The sequence below is a fragment of the Saimiri boliviensis genome, chromosome 11, assembly GCF_048565385.1.
Source record: "Saimiri boliviensis isolate mSaiBol1 chromosome 11, mSaiBol1.pri, whole genome shotgun sequence".
In the NCBI taxonomy this organism is placed as follows: Eukaryota; Metazoa; Chordata; class Mammalia; order Primates; family Cebidae; genus Saimiri; species Saimiri boliviensis.
In genome coordinates, this window is record NC_133459.1 from 72,690,880 (window position 1) to 72,709,567 (window position 18,688).

An 18,688-nucleotide genomic window follows, 5' to 3' on the forward strand; every position below is an offset into this window, starting at 1 on the left:
TTATTTCCTTCATTATATATATAAAAAAAAATCCAGATAAATTGCCTACCATTGGGTAGAACAAAACTCTGGAAAGCAGTGTTCCTCATTTGGTTAGCTAGTAGGCTGACAATAAAGCAGCAAAGAATTCCAGCAATTGAAGAGTTTTCATTTATGTGGAAACGCAGTTTGATAGACATAAAAGGGAACATAATCTGAGACGCACTTAGAAGCTATAGTGATAGGCCTATAAACAAGACTAAGTGAAACCAGCTAATAAACCCAAAAGCTACTGCAAGACATGAAAGAAACTGCAAGACATGTAAAAACTCAAATTACATGGATAAACTGTGAAACAGAGTTACAGTGTTAATTCCTAAGCACAATATTTCACCAAATAATACATGGGTACAATTTTGTTAAAATGCATTTGTCACACATACTAAAAGAGCTTTGATTAGAGGTGATGCTTACAACTGGATTTCAAATGTGATGCTACAATCAAAATAAGCACCCAAAACCAATCAATAAGCCCAAGTTCATTTTGAGTTTTTTATTAACCATGAGTTAAGTCTGATCCTTCATTTCTAGAAATGCAAACACAAAGTTTTCCTTCAGAAATAGATAGTTCTCTTCACCTGAAGAATGCTTTATCTTTTGAAAAGAAAATGGATTTTTTTCAAAGGACAGTTTATTATTTTAAAAATAAAAACTAAATCATTATGATCCACTTAGTTCAAATTCAATATAAACACACTATAATTTTTTTACTGAGCATGTTATAAGAATAAATTTTCTGCACAAGTAAGAACTACAGTTGACCACTGAACAACGTGAGTTACAACTGTATGCCTCCACTTACATGCAGATTTTGTTTTGTTCAACCAAAGGCAGGTGTATTTGCAGGATGTGAAACCCATATATACGGAGAGTTGGCTTTTAATGTATGCAGGTTCTACAGGGATGACTGTGGGACTTGTGTATGTGAGGATTTTGGTATACTCAGAGGGTTCTGGATTCAATACCTCATGTATACCAAGGGGCAACTGTTAATCTGAATGTGCAGGCAATTACAGAAGATTCAAGATTATATATATATATATATATATATATATATATATATATATATATATATATCTGGAGCTTATTTTTATTTTTGACATTAAGATTTAGATTCTGTTAATATTTATTATTTAATGAATTATTCTTCCTAAATAGGATTTAGCTACTGAATTGTCAGAAACAACTTTTTATTAAAAATGATAAATTTGAAAATGTTTGAAAAGTAAGTGTTGGGGAAAATACTTACAATCCCAGCACTAAGACAAATCATTTTGGTAACTATCTACTAGGTATGTCTTGAAATGCACACACAAAAAGGATTATATGTTAGCAGAATTATACTACATACATCCCATATCTGCTTTTTAAACTTATTAATAATACTGTTAATAGTAAACATTTTCCCATTTCTAGAACTATGGGTCTACTTTGGCATTATAATAGTTACATTGTATTGCAATACATGGATGTACTGATTAGCACGTTAATCATTCAATTGATGGAAATTTAAGTCGTTTCCAATATTTCACTATGATAAGCAATGCAGCAATGAAAAAAATTTTGGCACATCTTTCCATATATGTCTATCTTCTTAGGATAAATTTCTGTAGTAGAATTAATGGATCAAAGGCAATCCACATTTTAAAATTTAAAGACATTACTTATCTATTCTGCAGAACAAAAACAACTTTATACTCCTACCAATAGTACATGAGTGTCATTTCCTCTGTTGCTAGTGAGGTTGAACAGCTCCTTCCATAAGTTCACTGGTTATATGTATTTAGTCTTGTATCCATTCATGTCCATTTCTCCCCTTCCTACTGAAATCTTTCCCTTCTGTACAGAGCACGAGGTTAGCTCTCTGAAAGCCAGGGCAATTAAATAAATGCAAGTGTCTGACAGACCCTTTCGTTATTTAGGGTTAAACTTAATTTAACCCCAAAATAGCTTCTTCGGTGAAGCTAAACAATGGGAATTTTGGACAAGGTGTATCTGTCATAGAGGCAGTGATTGAGTTGGGGCTTTTTCCTGCCTACTCTGTAGATAATTTGGTTCAATGACTCAAATGATTCACACTGATGTTAGAAATTCCCAATGGATTTTGGCACAAGGTTTCTTCTTCACTTTCTTCTACTACTGGAGTTTTGTGGGTATTTTTACATGAAGTTGGAAATGAATAAATCAGTGACTGCTATCTGTGGTTATATTTAGCACATTTAATGAACATCTGTATCACATAATGGTTTTGGGATGAGTATTAGACTCACTTTTAATGACATACACAGACTGTCCCCATGTATGACTTAGGAGTGTACACAGATCAAAGTGAACTTATGTCTCTTTCTATAACGTTTCCTAAGCCCTTTCCTTGGATGTAGGAAATTCTCACAGTATGAGCCCTATGGATTAGTAAAATTGTCATGTGACAATTTTTAAATGACATTTGAAAGCACTATAGCAAAAAAAGACAGTATTGGAAAGAAATGATTGAGCATTGAGCTGAGGTGTTTTTCTGTTTGTGAGATATGGTCGAGCAGGCTGAAAGAGGCAGGTCAAAGTGGCCTGACAGGTTTTGCTGTTCCTGGGAACTGTGCAGAAAAAGAAAACTCTTTACACTATAAATTGGGGAAGCCCTTTGGCACACATATAATTTCTTGACTCAATAAGCTAAGTTAAGGACATTATAAAATGCTAGTTTTTTTTTTCCTTTCAGAAGCATTCTATTTTTCACTTCTATGGTTAGAGCTACTGTAGATGGAGACAGCTAACAAATGCATCAAATGTATTAAATGTATGATTGTGAATCCCATGCTACACTAAGTGTCCCTCCTCTGTGTCTGTCACCCTTGTGATGGTTAGTTTTGTGTCAACATAGTCATCATGTCCTACTTACATGTTTATAAAAAATTATCAGTTGATTTTAAGGAGATGTCCCTCAATAATGCAGGTAGGCCTCATCCAATCAGCTGAAAGCTTTAAGAACAAAAAAACTAGGTTTCCCAGAAAAAGAATTCTTCAAGACTGGAACAACAGAAACTACTTGCATTTCCAGCCTGCTGGCCTGCCCTACAGATTTTAACTTACCAATCCCCATAATTGCATGAGCAAATTCTTTTAAACGCATCTCTTAATACATATATATCTTATTGTTAGTCTGGAGAACCCTGTCTGACACTCTTTTATACTCTAAAATGTTTTACTTGGGTCTCGTCCTTACCCAACTATGAGTTTATGGTTAGGGACTCTGTCTTACATATCTCTGTATTCTCAAAATCCAGCAGGGTGCTTTCTCAGACTCTAGGTACTCAATAAATACTTGTTGAACTAATAGATGAACAGAATAATCTATTAGAGAAGCCAGAGGTACAGTAAGCAAGGAAAGCCAAAGGCCTGGGAATTTAAATTTATGGTTTTATATCAACAATCTACAAAAAAGTCAGCTGAATTTGAATTTCTTAGTCATGTGACCTCTGGTATGTTGATTCTCACCTTTTTGGGCTCAGGGTGCTGATGAATTTGGTCTCGAACACATTATGTGACTCTAGGTCACAGAAGTCAAAGCAACCAGGAACAGAAATCCAAAAGACTGAGTGAAACCATGCTTGTTTATTATACAGGTTATTCTCCACTTTTCATCAAGAACAGGCACTGTCAGGCAGTAGCCCTAAGGCCACAGGCACCACCCAAGTAGTGAATGCATTTGGCTGAAAGTCAGGACAAGACTAGAACTACACAGATTTATGCAGAGAACATACCCAGTGCTACATATCCATAAATACGGTATTAATACACACAGTTTGGCTAGTTTTGCCTTCAAGATTAACTGAACTGTATCAATGGATTGTGAAGTGTTAAGTCATCCGTATGCTTTAACTCTTTCTACAGATGAGGCAAAAGTACAAACAGATTAAACTGACTTTTGCAGAATAAATAGTCTTTTACCTTGTGGCATGGAAAGGAATCCTCCATTTTAGGATGCACATTAAATGCTAGCCTATATTGGTGACATTGCTTTAACACTTTTTTTTTTTAGTGTTATTTTATAGGACAGTTAACCTATAAAAGAAATAGTGGATAAAGTTGGAAAATGCTAATAGCAACAACACTTCAGCCATGGCACATACAGCCAGAAGTCAATGATATCCTTCAACTATAAAAATTAGCTGTGTTTTCTGTTTATTATTGAGGCAGAATTCCATGTTCAAGCCAGAAATTGTCATTCAACAGGACAAATCAGGTCAAAACAATCAACCACATAATGTAACAAGACAAAAGGATGTGCTCATGTGAAGAGAAACAAAAATAACAAGCAGCCAGACTTATTTTCCTAAATATAGTATTGATGGCAAGACTGCTAAGAAGTCATCACTATATTTAATTTAGATAAAGGCTTCCAGCATAGAACACTGTAAAGAAGTGACTGTGAGAAGCTACGCAGAAGTGATAAGAAGCAAATACTATAAAAATTAGAAAAGCAAGTTTTAATTTTCCATAGATTTTATTACATATTATGTTAAGAGACAAATGCAGATCATTAATTTATCAAATTTGTGAGCTTATTAATTTCAACAAAAATATATGACCCTCACCACACAAACAGATAACTCTAAATCTACTCTGAAAATCTAATAAATTGAGAAGTATTACCTATTTGGAGACTATGTATTACATCAAAGACAAAGCTCCTGTTCTCAGAGAACATATGCAGTCATTGGCAGCCAACCAACAATGAAGTGAATATTCTAATATTTGGGAAAATACTGAGAAAACTAATAAATTGTCCTGGATATTATTTATTCTTGCCTTTACAAAAGAGTTATAGATCCAAGTAAGATTAGTTTAAAATAGAGGTTTTTTAGTCCAAAAAATGTTCAAAGTCCAATACAGTCATGGCTAATCAGACACTAGAGAACCTTTAGAAAGGTAAGTAGGATTGAAAACCCTTGGAAACTGAGCAGTCTTATTGTGAACTAGCATGTTTTAATCAAAGGTATGGAATTAATCAAGCATTAGTTAAGAATTACTGGAATGCACCCTCATGCCAAATGACCACTAACATGCTATTTCCTACTATGATGACTCCTTGATTTGAGACAGTTGGCATAAAAAAATATTGCTAGCTATACAATGAATTTTACTCTTCTGCCTCTGCTCTCCAAATAAAAATCTTATTTTTTACATAAGAAACTCACTGAATTGAATGTTAATTAAAGAAAATATAGGGTAAGTCCAACTGGGGGAAAGGCAATACCTGTAATTACGTAGGAAATCCATGAAAAAAATCATCATAAGAGAAGAATCATTTTTCCAGTAGCCCCACTGCCATGAATGATATTTTCATGAGCCTGAGCCACCTTCTCCAGTGGATATTGAGAACCTATTACAGGTTTCAACCAACCGATTTCCATTCCAGCTTGAAGGGCTGCTGCATATTGCTGAAATTCCTCCTAAGAAAAAGAAAAACAAATTAATTTTTGTAGTGGACCATATGACTGAATTTTCAGAAGCATTAAAAAACTTCAGGATCTAAGAGTTATACCATAAAGAGTCTCTTACAAATGTGTGACTTTTGTCAACTTGTCCAGAACTACAGAAAAAGTAGTTTATCTACAGCGTAACCACGAGTCCCATCTGCCTGGGACAGTATTAGTGTACAAAATACCTATTATCCTGAAATAATTATCAGTATCACATTTCTCTCTCAAAAGGTATGCTTAATTGGATAATAAATTATATTGTCACCCTAGCTGTCCTTCTGGTGACTAACCCTTACCAACTCCCTCTAGTCATATAACTAAGTTTAACATCTACTTAAACTTTCAGTTTGCCTGAACAGGAAAACTGTACCAGTGTGTAAGTTAGCAAAATCAGAAGTACTTATTTTCCTACCTTGGTTGTGGCAAAGAGAGTAACTCCAATTATACTCGATTCCTTTGTCATGGTGTCCCGTGGGTTTATTTCAATAGTACCTCTGTTGCCAACAACCTAATATGAAAAGCAGCAAGTCTACAGTTAAGATTACTGCAAAATAGTGTTAAATTGTGGTAAAACATTAAAGTGGTAAAAAAAAAAAAATGAATACTTACTATCACTCGTCCTCCTTGCGACAGAAGACTCAAATCTTTACTAAGATTTACATTAGCTAACATTTCAATAATTACATCAATTCCTTTCTCACCAACATATGTCTACATAATAAAAGAAATGTAGAGTAAGACAAGTGAAAAACTGTAAAATAGCTACTATCTGTACAATATATTACAGAAATATGTTTCAAATGATATATAAATGTTACATCCTTGAGACCAACAATGTAATTTTCAAATAATTTAGTTATATAGTTATGAGATAATTCCAAGTTACCAGCCAGAACATCTAAAATGATAAAGATTTGTACAAAATACATTTGTTGTAATGAAATAAAACTTGCCTGGAATTTTCAGGTGCTAGACTCAATTTGAGTATAAAATACTTTTCCTTAGCTGAAAATTTTCTATCTTTAAAATGAACTTTCATAAAGAAACAATAAATCAAAAGTCCCAAAACCACAGGGGCCCCCCATTTTTATTAAAAAACAAAAAAAAAACAAAAGAAAATATCATTAGCTCTTTGGTTTTGCATGATTTTTGTTGTTTTGGAGAATTTGGTTTTGTTCTAAATGGTTTATAATCTGTTTGACACACTAACTCTTTTCTTTTGGCATCTTGGATGTTGGATGCTGGCTCTTACAAAAAGCGACACGTATTTACATTAAACTCATTTTATTTTAACACACAGACACAAATGAATCCCTGTGCCAGGGATTATACTAGGTACCAGGAATGCAAAGACAAACACAGGGCAATCAAAACAAAACTAGTGAGAAAGGTGGGACCACTACAGTCATAACTATAATTTAATGGGCTAAGTAACACACTGAAGAAATAAACCATAGATTACAGAGAAAAAAGGTTAAGATTTGATTGCCTGCCATGGTCAGAGAACGTTCCACAGAGATGCTGACCTGGGCCCTGAGGGATGAATAGGAGTTTCCTAAGCCAAAAGAAAGGAAGATGAGCAAGGCGAAGCTAGACCTGAGGCCAACACAGTCTGGGCCAAATAAACAGAAAAGCAAAGATGGAGAGGACTGAGAACACAAGGACTGAAATACAAGCAAGGCTGAAATGTGTAATCAGGTAAGGAGTAGTGGCAGGGAGAGAAAAAGGTAGGAGAGAGGAGACTGCAAGTTGGGACAGATAGTAAAAACACAGTGAATGCCATGTTAAAGGATTTGGATTTTTTTTTTTTTAAACAAGTATTCATTACTGCATGTGCAAGTACAGTAGGGAACAGAGAGACAAAAATCCTCTCCTCATAGAGCTCCATTTTAGTTATTTCTGGAGATTTTTTAAAAGAGGGAGACCACAGCAAAGATAAAAGGGATATCAGCTCAGTTATGAATAAGTCAAGGCTGGAGAAACTGAGGCCTAAACTAAGTTACTGTGGTGAGTGGAATAGAGATAAGGAAATACATTTGAGAGGCATATCAGAGATGAAACTGATACAATGAGGTGACCAACTTGCTGTGTGGGAGGGAGAATGATAATTAAGAGACAAGAAAAATAAATTAAGTGAGGGTTTCTGTCTTGGGTGACCAGCAGGTTGATGGCATGAAGGAATCGGACTCGGGACAAAGATAGTTTTGGAAATCAACAGCATATGGGTAGTAAGGAAGCCACAGGAGTATATGAGACTGATCAGGATGAAGGTCTAGCACCAGGGAAGATGAGAGACCAAGTGAAAACAACCTAAGGAATATAAGTATTAAATAATATGAAGAGGAGGCAGATTGAAAGTGAAAAGTCAGGAAAGTAAGAAGAGAACTTGTTTCAAGGAAAAGCCGTCAGGGTCATATGCTCCTGAAAAATCAAACAGGATGAGGCCTGAGAGAAGACCAGCAGACTGTTAATTAGGAGCTTCTCAGGGAAGCAGTATAAAAACCTGGGCTATAAGCAAAACTTCAGTGAGACGTGGTTGAAGGTAAAGAAGTAAAAGCAATAAATACCACATTTTCAAGAAGTTTTGTGGGAAAGGAAAGGAGAGAAAGGGGTTGAGATAAAGGTTAAGAGAATTTTTTGAGAATGGGAGACACTTAAGCAGGAGTCAGTGGAAGCTCCTAAGACTTCATGGCCCTAAAATTAGATTATTGTTAAATAAAAACCATACTCTTATGATAACGGGTCATTTTTCATCTTTGTGAATATTCTTGGATAATGGTATCAGCAGTGAGTGCCAGATCTTAGGTTCCCCAGACTTATAACAAAGAAGTGCTTTTGCTCAGCTTTTTAGCAAGATGATTGCCATAAAGGTAATAAACTCTCACTCCTATTTTTTCCTTCATTTGTAATGATCTAGTTTACACAGTACTCAATATTTGGGAAATTCTCATCTCCCTAACGTGAGGAAGTGGTTGAGGATTAGTAAAGCAATAAATGTTTAGCAAATTGCTACTACAGTGCAAGTGGAGAAATTCAGAATCTGCTTGAATTGTTAAATGCAACAACTAACTAAATGCCACCTCACCACTTTAGATACAGTAGTGATTATTCCTCCAAAGCATCCAGGTAACAAATGAACGTTATTCCCTGGGCCACACAGATCCAGTTTGTAATCTATGGATATCTCACTTTCCATGCAGAATTCACATCAAGCTGCAAATACTAAGCTGTAGCTTTACTTAAAATGTTATTTGCATTAAAAATCAATTTTTATTGCTATAAGATTCTAGAGAAGCTATATTCTATTTAATACACATAAACAACACAAAAATGACAGTGAAGGTTTAAAAATTAGACATCTCTGCTTTTTAAATAAAGTTTTAAAACACTCATAAAAATATATCTAAGCAGTGAAAAAATGAAGCAAACAACTTTAAGGGAGTAGTTGGTTAAAAATGTATTAACAAATCATGCAAGTCTCCAAGAAACAATGCTTGACTTTCATAAAATGGTAAAAAATTTTACCTTAATTTTATCAATATAATTATCTTCTCTGTGACTGAACACTTCATGGGCTCCATTTTGCAGAACAACCTTTTGTCCTTCCTCAGTACCAGCAGTGCCCAAAACCTTCAAGCCATAAGCTCTAGCAATTTGGCATGCTGCTAATCCAACCTGAAAAACAAATATAACCCAATAGTTATATATTCTCTATCTTCCTGCAAACTCTTATTAAATACATACAACAAACTTAAGATTCCTATAGGATCTATCCTAACTTTAAGCAACTTAAGAGTGTAAATGAAACAATAAGTAAAGAAGAAATAAGAAAAATAGCTTTCAATTAACATTTAAAATATTCTAGGTACCTTATTAAATACTTTCTACATATTGCTTTATTTTATCCTCATAATGACCCTATAAAGTAGATACTACTATTGTCCCTATTCTCCAGATAAGAAAGTTGAAGCTTCAAATTATAAGTAACTTGGACAAGTCACATACAGAGATGGAAACAGGAGCTAGACCAGTCTGACTGCAGAACTTGAGTTTTTAAGCACTGCGTCAAGATGTTTGTAGGATTTAAAGATAATAATCAGAACATGCTCTCTGACTTCTCTGTGCATATGAAATTCTAAATAACAAATTTAAGGCCTCTACCATTTAAGTGGAAGAGACAGGTAAACGGGCAAATTAACTAATTCATCCATATGGTGAATGTTTATTGAGTGTTTACGCCATACTAGATGTGAAAGAAACTTACATTCTAAGGGTGGAGGAAGATAATAGTCATATGAACAAATGAATGAATAAAATAAATTCAGAAAATAAAAGTGCTAAGAAAAAATAAAACTGGCTGTTGGGTTAAAGGGATAAGAAAAGGGACTATTTAGGTCATCAGAAAGGGCCACTTTGAAAAAATGAAACCTGAAAAAAGCGAGGAACAAGCCATGAGAACATCCGGTCAGCCACGTGGAGGATGCTATGGGCAGAGTGAACGGCCATGGTAACCTGGGGAAGTGGGAATGCAGTTAGGATCAAAGAACAGAAAGAGGGACAGCGTGGCTCAGGGAGGGGGCGTGTGCGAAAGAGTGGAAGATGAGGTCAGTAAAGGTGAGTCACACAGGATCTGAGGGGTGAAGGTAGAGGCTTCAGAGTATATTAAGAACTATGCAGAACTACTGGAGAGCTTAAACCAGGAAATGCTCTGGTTGAGTCAGGCTTTAAAAAGGTCCCTCCAACTACATGTGAGGCACAAAGAAGGTGGTGAGGAAAATGGGAGGGGGAAGATCAGTTTGTAGCTGTTAGAACAGTCTAGATAAGATATGAAGCTGGCTTGAACAAAGGTGGTAGCACTGGAAAAAAACAAAAACAAATGGGACTTCCTCACAGATTCAATGTAGGAGATGAGGAAAAGAGATAAATATAGGATGTCTCCTATGTCTTTGGCAAGATTAACTGGGTAGAGTAACTGAGGAGAAAACCGGAGAGCACTAAGTTTGTGAAAATCTCCAGATTTCACTTTGCCAAGTGTGGTGGTACATGCCTGTAATCCCAGCTATGTGGGAGGTTGAGGCAGGAGGATCCCTTGGGCCCAGGAGTTTGAGGAGTTTGAGGTTGCAGTGATCACACCACTGCACTCCGGCCTGGGAAACAGAGCAAGACCCTGTCTCTAAAAAATAAACACAAAAGAATCACTTAGAACATGCTGAGCTGCACAGTGCTCATCGACTTAAAGGTGAAGATATTCAGCAGTCAGTTGAAGATGAGGAGTATGGACTCAAAAGCATCCAGTTGAAGATATACATTAGAGATTCATTATCTTACAGATGGTATGTAAAGTCAAAGGATTAGGTGGAACATGGTAGCTCATGCCTATAATCCTAGCACTTTGGGAGGCTGAGGTAGTCACCTGGGGTCAGGAGTTGGAGACCAGCCTGGGCAACCTGACAAAACTCCGTCTCTATTGAAAATACAAAAAGTAGCCAGGCAGGGTGGCATGCACCTGTAATCCCAGCTACATGGGAGGCTGAGGCAGGAGAATCACCTAAGTCAGGGAGGTGGAGGTTGCAGTGAGCCGAGATCACAACACTGCACTGCAGTCTGGGTGAGTGCAGGCTCTGTCTCAAAAAAAAGAAAAAGAGTCACAGGATTGTAAGAAATCACTAGAATACCAAATAAATGTGCTTAGTATAAAAGAGAAATCAACATAATTTAAGAACATTGACAAAAGAGCAATTATTTAAATAACAATACTAGGAAATATGTTTGATTAGATGACAAATGTTGGTACAAATAAGAGTCACAAACACTTAGAGCAGAGTTTCCCGAACTTGGCACTATTGACATTTTGGGCTAGATAATTCTTTGATGTGGGAGAGTATCCCATGTATTGAAGGATATCTACCCTCTAGATGCCAGAACCACTTCCCCAAGTTGCGACAACAAAATATGTCTTCAGATATTGCCAAATGTCCCAAGACGGAAGGAGAAATGTTGCAAAATCACCTGCTACTCATAACCAGTGATTTACAGGGAGGACTGGGTTGGGCAAGAAAAGAATTACGATGAAAAATAATGATAGAAACTTTGTAACAGACTCCCAGGCCTGAAATGGACTGTAAAGATTTTGGTCCATGGGAATAACGAGGCTGAACTCAGCCAGGTTACAGCAGGAATTTGGTTTAACTGAAATAAAAAAATACATGGAACTCACTGTCTGACAGAGGAGAGAGACAGCCAATTAGATAAAACACAATCTACTATGAGGTGGGCACAATTGATTTTCAACTTTAATTTTCAAATTTAAATAAAAGACCTCTAATAAAACCAACCTTTAAACTGCTAATGTAAATACATCTCCTTAGGTTCTAACTGCTTTAAAAGGGCACTCAATAGCTCTTCTAAAGGGATTCTAATTCTATTCTTGTCAACAATTATAAGAGCTATACTCCTTCGAGTATATATTTTTCCTCACTTACTTTGCTTACCCTAAAATAGGGCACTCCCCACCAACACATCTGGATAATAGCTGTGTTCATAAATTCCATGCCATTTTAAACACACAACATAATCCCACAGGAATTTGAATTAAATGAGGACAGAAACTACAAACAGAAGCAAGGCAAAACCCAGTACCGTTTCCCTCTGATAGGACAGGGAGGATCAGAAGCGCTTCACACACCAGGTCGCCAGCCTATCCCTGCCAGCCAAGGATTTAACAAACTCAGCCAGCTCAGAGAACAGTGTGGATTTTACCTTAAAAAAAAATCATGGTGAAGCAACTGGGCTTTTTACAAGAGGGTAAAGGGAATATAAAGAGATTTTCTTTAAACTCTTCTGTCCTCTTCCTACTGAAATCTTTCCCTTCTATACAGAGCACAAGGTTAGCTTTCTGAAAGCCAGGGCAATTTAAATAAATGTATGTGTTTGACAGACCCTTTAGTTATTTAGGGTTAAATTTAATTTTACCCAAAAATAGCTTCTTCAGTGAGGTTAAACAATGGGAGTTTTGGACAAGGTACATCTGTCATATTTTCTCATGCCCCATAAAGACAATCCTGGTGTTTTTTAATAAATTGTCTGATCTGTGAAATCCTTTAGAATTATCTATTTGAAGTATGGTAAGCTAGGTGTGAAACCTCGTGATTCATCTACCTAAAAGAAAAAGAGAGACAAAAAGGACTGAAACTACCTGGCCATTGTTAAAGATAAACTCACATTTTCAGGATACCACTCATTATTCAGGGGACAATGTGCCATTTAATAGGTTACTTCTTTCAATCTACTCTCCAGAATACGCAGGGCTCTGAAAGAGTTAACCAGCTTCCTCAAAGCAAGCATCTAGCCCCAGGCTTTTTATTGTTAAAATACAAAATCTTATCTCCAAAATGTCCAGAGCATCCACTGATAGAGTTCATGTGGATTTCTTGTTAAATTCTAACTGCAGAGCTCTCTCTAACTTTTCCCTCTAAGCTCCTCAGAGGCAGATTGGCAGCTAGTTTCTTGAAGAGGCTTCTGGCAGCCCTGTGCTGGGTGATTTCACTGAAGGGCTTATTTTATTATAAGTTCTGAGTCCTCCTCCCGCATTCCCCCACATTAGCATTTTCAGCCATGGGTTGTGGTGTTAAGGACAGGGCTGTATACAGTGCACTCCCTGAATGTCATCAAAGCGCAGCAGGCAAGCAGCGGAAGGGAGATAGAAAGGACTAAGAATTCACAGTGTGGCTTTACCGCGCTGACTGGGCAACACAGGTAAGCTTTAATGAGCCTTAGTTTCCTTATCTAAGAGAATATGGAATTAATATCAACCTTCAAAAACTGTTTAAAATTCTAATAAATATTCCTATAACATGCTACTTGAAGGCAAAAACAAGGCAAGTTTATCTTAGTCCACACCCCAATACGGGTGGCAAATCTAATATATTTTTGATGGGGTTCTCTGTTGAATTTATTAACCAAGAAATGCTAAACTCATGAAAAAGCATCACCTTCAGAAGACCAAAATCAAAAAAGTTTTACTACATAAAGAAAAAAAGCAGCTTTGACTGTATTTATAAATCTGGCTTTTAAAAATGACCAAAGGAACTATAATGTGAAACCCACAAACCCAAGCTTGTTTAAAAATACATTAAAAAAAAAAAAAGATACTTACTCCTCCACTCGCCCCATGAACCAGAACACTTTCTCCAGCTTTCACACGGGCACTGCAAGAGAAAGCATAAGTTATATCTTCTTATTTTCTGAAGCTAATTAACCTCGGGTGTTTTCATCATCTTTAAGGAATTTCTACTTTTAGTCTGGCTAACACTGACACAAAGAGCAAATGCAACCTGATACATAGCCCCAAATATTCCCTAAGCTCCACAGAATAAACAAAGCCCTCAATTCATTTATTCCTTTAATAAATATTTATTGGGAGTCTTTATGTGCCAGGCACTATGCTGGACACTGGGATCACAATGTGGTACTACTTCTGAGTGGCTACAGTCCTTGTGGGTCATGAAGTGAAACTGCGGAGCCTAGAGGATCTGGAATCTCTCATTCCCATATATTCCCACAGAAAGGGCCTCAAAGCAGGTTTATCATAGCTCAGTCTTTATTCTGTGGTCTAAAGTAATGCCCAAGTAACACAGTAGCTAGGCTATTTTTTGCCCAGGGAAAAAAAGTATTTCTTTTTTCTTCTTCTTGTTTTTGAACTCCCATTTCAGAAAGCAATGCTGAGTCGGCAAAGGTCAGAGAGTAGGAAATGCAATAAATCCTATCACAAAGATTCCCTTGTCGTCCCCTAAAATGTCCAGATCCTCTAGTGAAATGGCATATTCTTTCTACTTCTGGTTCACATGACTACTTTTCTAGTACATACTGAAAAGATGGAACATGCAGCAAGTAATGAAGGGATGCCTCACTATTTCACATGGAAAGTGCAAATGTCACAAGCCAGCAGATTCTGTGAGATCTGGATCTGATTCTCAGGGTAGATCTCTTACTTCCTAGAACAATGTGGGGTGGTCACACTGCAGAGACATTATGGAACATTATGCTCCATCTGGGAATGCGAACACAGTAACTGGAGTCCTGCTCCCAGCTGTGCCCCAACAGCTGAGAAGTGGCAACAATGAGCAATAAGTGAAACTTTCTCCCACACTCTTGCTTGGAGCTAAGGGGACTGAAGACAGTTAAGTTAAAATGAAGGTTTGAATAATAAATCGAAAGAACTCTTACCAAAAAACTAACATTTTAAAATAAAATATAAATGTAAGGGGATAGGATGACTAATGTTAAGCTATGGGATGTGAAAATACTTTCCAATGAAATTTTAAAAAAATTATTATAAGATGCCCCTCAAACACTAAAGACATTCTCATAAGTCCCTGGGCCTGGGGTGAGGGGAGAAAAAGCGAGCAAATCCCCGGCGGAATCCTTACGTAGAGTCATTGTGACAGTGAATTTTATGTGTCAACTTGACTGGGCCAAGGAACCCAATAGTTGTTCCAACATTACTCTGGATGTTTCTGTAACAGGTTTTTTTTGTTTGTTTGTTTTTTATGAGATTAACACTGTAATAGCTGGATTTTTCATAAAGCAGATGACCCTCTAGAAAGGTGAGTGGGCTTCATCCAATCAGTTGAAGGCCTTTGTTCTCAAAGAGTGACCTCTAGTGAGCAAGAGGAAATTCAGCCAGCAAACTTTCTATGGACTTAAATTGCAACTCTTCCTTGTGTCTCTAGCCTGCCGGCCCACTCCATCAAATTTTAGACTCACCAGTCCTTCACAATTTCGTGGGCCAACTCTTTAAAAATAAATCAGTGAGTGAGTGTGTGTGTGTGTGTGTGTGTGTGTGTGTGTACAGACTGACTGATTCTGAGACAGGCAGACAGACAGACACACATCCTGCTATTTGTTTCTCTGGAGAACCCTGACAAATACAGTCATTCTCCCTGGTGCTCACAGCACTCAGCCTGGCCTTCCATGCTGCTGTCCCCTACCATCTACTAGTCACTGCAGACTCTAAGACCTGGGACATAGGCTTTCTCTTCAACCTCAAATCCAGTTCCATTAAGGAGATTCAGCATTCCTCAGACAGAAAATCAAGCATCACAGTTCCAGAATTTTCCTCCACTTTAGCTACTCTCTCCCAGGGCTATAAACAACAGCAACCATTCTACCCGAGAAATATCAGATGACAATAAACAATATTATGACAGTAATCTATCCTAACTCTGAAAACCCATATTCTCTCAAAACCTTTCTTCAACTATGCAGAGATCACTGACTCTCGACAGCTCCATTTCTGTCCACTTTCTGCTCCTGGCCTTCCTTCTGTCCCTACTCGGCCTGGACCCCATAGAAGACTGCCCAATCTCCTTTCCCCTTGTCTTCTGTGCTCTCACTTCCTTTACACCATTCCATTTTGCCACCAATATTCCAGCCCTAGATTAATGTTCAAATCTAACTTCCTTGATACTTTATCCCAATGGCTAAGTATTATGGAAAAACAAATCACATGACCATGCATTTTGGTGCTACTTCAGCTCTGATTCTTAAAAGATCACTTTGCCTCCTACTTAATTGTGAAAAGTGAGGCAATCACAGATGAGTGCCTTCAACACTCCACCTCCCCACTCAAATGTTTCCATAGTATGTCATCTTTGCCCCTTCTAGGTTTGACGGATGAGCTGTCCTTTCCATACTGGAAGCCAATCTCTCTACCTGTGTCCTAGGTCCTTTCCATCTTACCTTATGCAGATCTTCCTCCATCTGTAAATAGGTTCAAGTCTTGTCTATCCTTGAAAAAAATCATTTTTTTCCACAAACTCGCCTCAAGCAACCTTCAATTCTCTCTTCCTTATCTCCTCCATTTTTAAAAGAATAGTCTCCATTCAAGGAATTGATTTCCTCTTCCTGCCTCAGTCCACTCAGTCAAGCTCTCCCACCATTCTATTGAAAAGAAGCTGACGAAAGTCACCATGACCTCTTTATTGTTGAGCCCAACTGTTATATTTTTCTGAACAGACCTCTGTGTTGCATTTGACAGCTGGCCTAACTCCTTAGTAGCATTATCAACTGCCACTCCTAAGGCTGCCAGCAGTGATTGTGTACTTACCCTGTGCCAGCCCTGTACTAAGAACTTTATACACATTACCTCCAAGTAATTCTTACCACACTCTAGCAGGCAGGTGCTGTTATTACCTATGTTTCTCAAATCAGTAAACTGCACCTGAGATGGTTAAGTAGCTTAAGGTCACACAACTCGTACCGTGTGAAGACACTAACCCAGGCCTTTCTGTCTCCAAAGCCCATGCATTTACTGGATGCTTAAGGGATACCATGACCTCCAGATTCTGCCAGCCATGGGATCCTTTTTCTCTGACTACATTCTTAAATGGTGATGTTCATGAGGGTTCTATTTTCACTCCAGTGTTCTCACTTCCTGAGGGATTTCAACCACTTTTCATCTTGTCAATTCTTACCTACAGGCTGATATCCCCAAATTTTTATCTCCAGTCTTCAAGCTTCAGACTTTTTTATCCAACAGGCTACCGAACTTCTCCATTAGGATGTCTCTCTCACAATTTCAAATCCAAAACTGAACACAGCTTCCCTCTGAAACTTTCTCATTTCTTTTGTCACAGTTAAACAAGACCCAAGCTAGAAAGCTAGACTACTCTTAAGCTCTTCCTCTCCCTCATTCTCTACCTGCAAATAATCACCAAATACCTCTGATCTTACCACCACTAAATAGTTATTCTTCCCTTTCTACTTACTTCTTCCACCATAACCCTTGCTCTGGCCCATAAAGATTTTTGTCAAGTGAAGACTCCTGTAAGATACTCCTATCTCTCTCTTTCCACTCCTATCCTCAAATCCATCCTACGCACAGCAGATACATGATCTCAATAAAACACAAACATGACAATAGCAGTCTCCTGAATATAGCATTTCATTAACTCCAATCCCTTACAGAGCAAGGGACGAACTCTATAATCTATCTTTTACCATCTGAATTCTATCTCCTTGATGACAGCTAACATTTATTGAGAGATTATGCTGTTCCAACTTTATTCTTCACTGCTCTTTCTCTTGAAATTTCCTAACAAAAATCAAGTTTCTATAGCTGTTCCCATACACCATACTGTTTTTCCCCATACTCTTCCCATTGTCTAGAATGTCCTCTCTCCTTCAGCTACCCTTGCTCAAGTGAATTCACTCTGATGCTTTTCAAATACTTAGTAGATGGGATTAAAATATAGATTCTAAGGCACCAGCCATGGAAACTAACCAGAGGGTCTGGGGTAGGGCCCTAAAGTGTACTATTAAATTGCTGCCTAGATGATTTTAATGGATAACAAGATTTTGAACAATGGCTTTATGATAGTCTAAGTCTCACACCTTGCTAGGAAGGCCTATCTCATCACCACAGGCACATGCCTTCTGAGCCCATGCATCCCTATGTACATGTCCACCACTGTACCTTCCACATTATACATATATATGACCACTCTTATGTCATTTCCCTTACTAGACTATGGGCATCTTGAAGACAGTGTTTGCTCTTCTTTGTATCTTCAGAGATTAGCACAATCCCCCAAATTCATACTTTCCGTTCTATAAATGTTTCATGACAAGTAATTGGTAACCAAAAATGATGAACAGATGGATGCACAGATAGCTAGAAGGAAAGCAGTGAACACTGCCCTCTTTTGGCACCAGTCATAAAATTGACAGCATGTGTTATTACCTGTGGATCAGAGCTCGATAAGCAGTAAAATATGGGATACCGATGGCGGCTCCTTGTTTAAAGTCCAGTTTTTCAGGCAGTTTGTAAACAGTATGGTCTGCTGCAAGAGCGTACTCTGCATAGCCCCCAGAGATCGTGCTGCTAGTGAAAACTCTGTCACCTTTCTATGGAAAGACAAAAATGAATAAATGCAGGAGGACTAAAAAATTCTGTCAAAATAGGTATAATCCCTTATAGCAAGAAATAAGTATTTACATATTGTTCTCTCTATATAGGGTCTCATATAAATAATTTTAAAATACTGAACATTTAAAATGTTTATTAGTGGGAATGAATGGGAAGAAAATCTAAGGAAAATAGAAAAAAAATAAGAAAAGGAAGGAGAAACTTCCTTGAATGGCATGATAGTGTTGATGGCTCAGCTCCA

At 37.3% G+C, this 18,688-nt stretch overlaps 1 protein-coding gene across 1 annotated transcript in view; it reads right to left on the minus strand.

Moving 5' to 3' along the window:
• Positions 1–1,214: 1,214 nt before the first annotated feature.
• The window catches only part of CRYZ (crystallin zeta), a 29,943-nt gene continuing 12,469 nt past the window's right edge, over positions 1,215–18,688 (minus strand). Inside the window, exons 4-9 of the mRNA XM_003921408.4 lie at positions 18,262–18,425; positions 13,675–13,726; positions 9,045–9,194; positions 6,129–6,230; positions 5,932–6,027; positions 1,215–5,489 (exon numbers count right to left, since the gene is read on the minus strand). Of these exons, the coding sequence (XP_003921457.1) occupies positions 5,328–5,489; positions 5,932–6,027; positions 6,129–6,230; positions 9,045–9,194; positions 13,675–13,726; positions 18,262–18,425 (726 nt within the window). The 3' untranslated portion in view covers positions 1,215–5,327. The remainder of the gene's footprint in view (positions 5,490–5,931; positions 6,028–6,128; positions 6,231–9,044; positions 9,195–13,674; positions 13,727–18,261; positions 18,426–18,688) is intronic.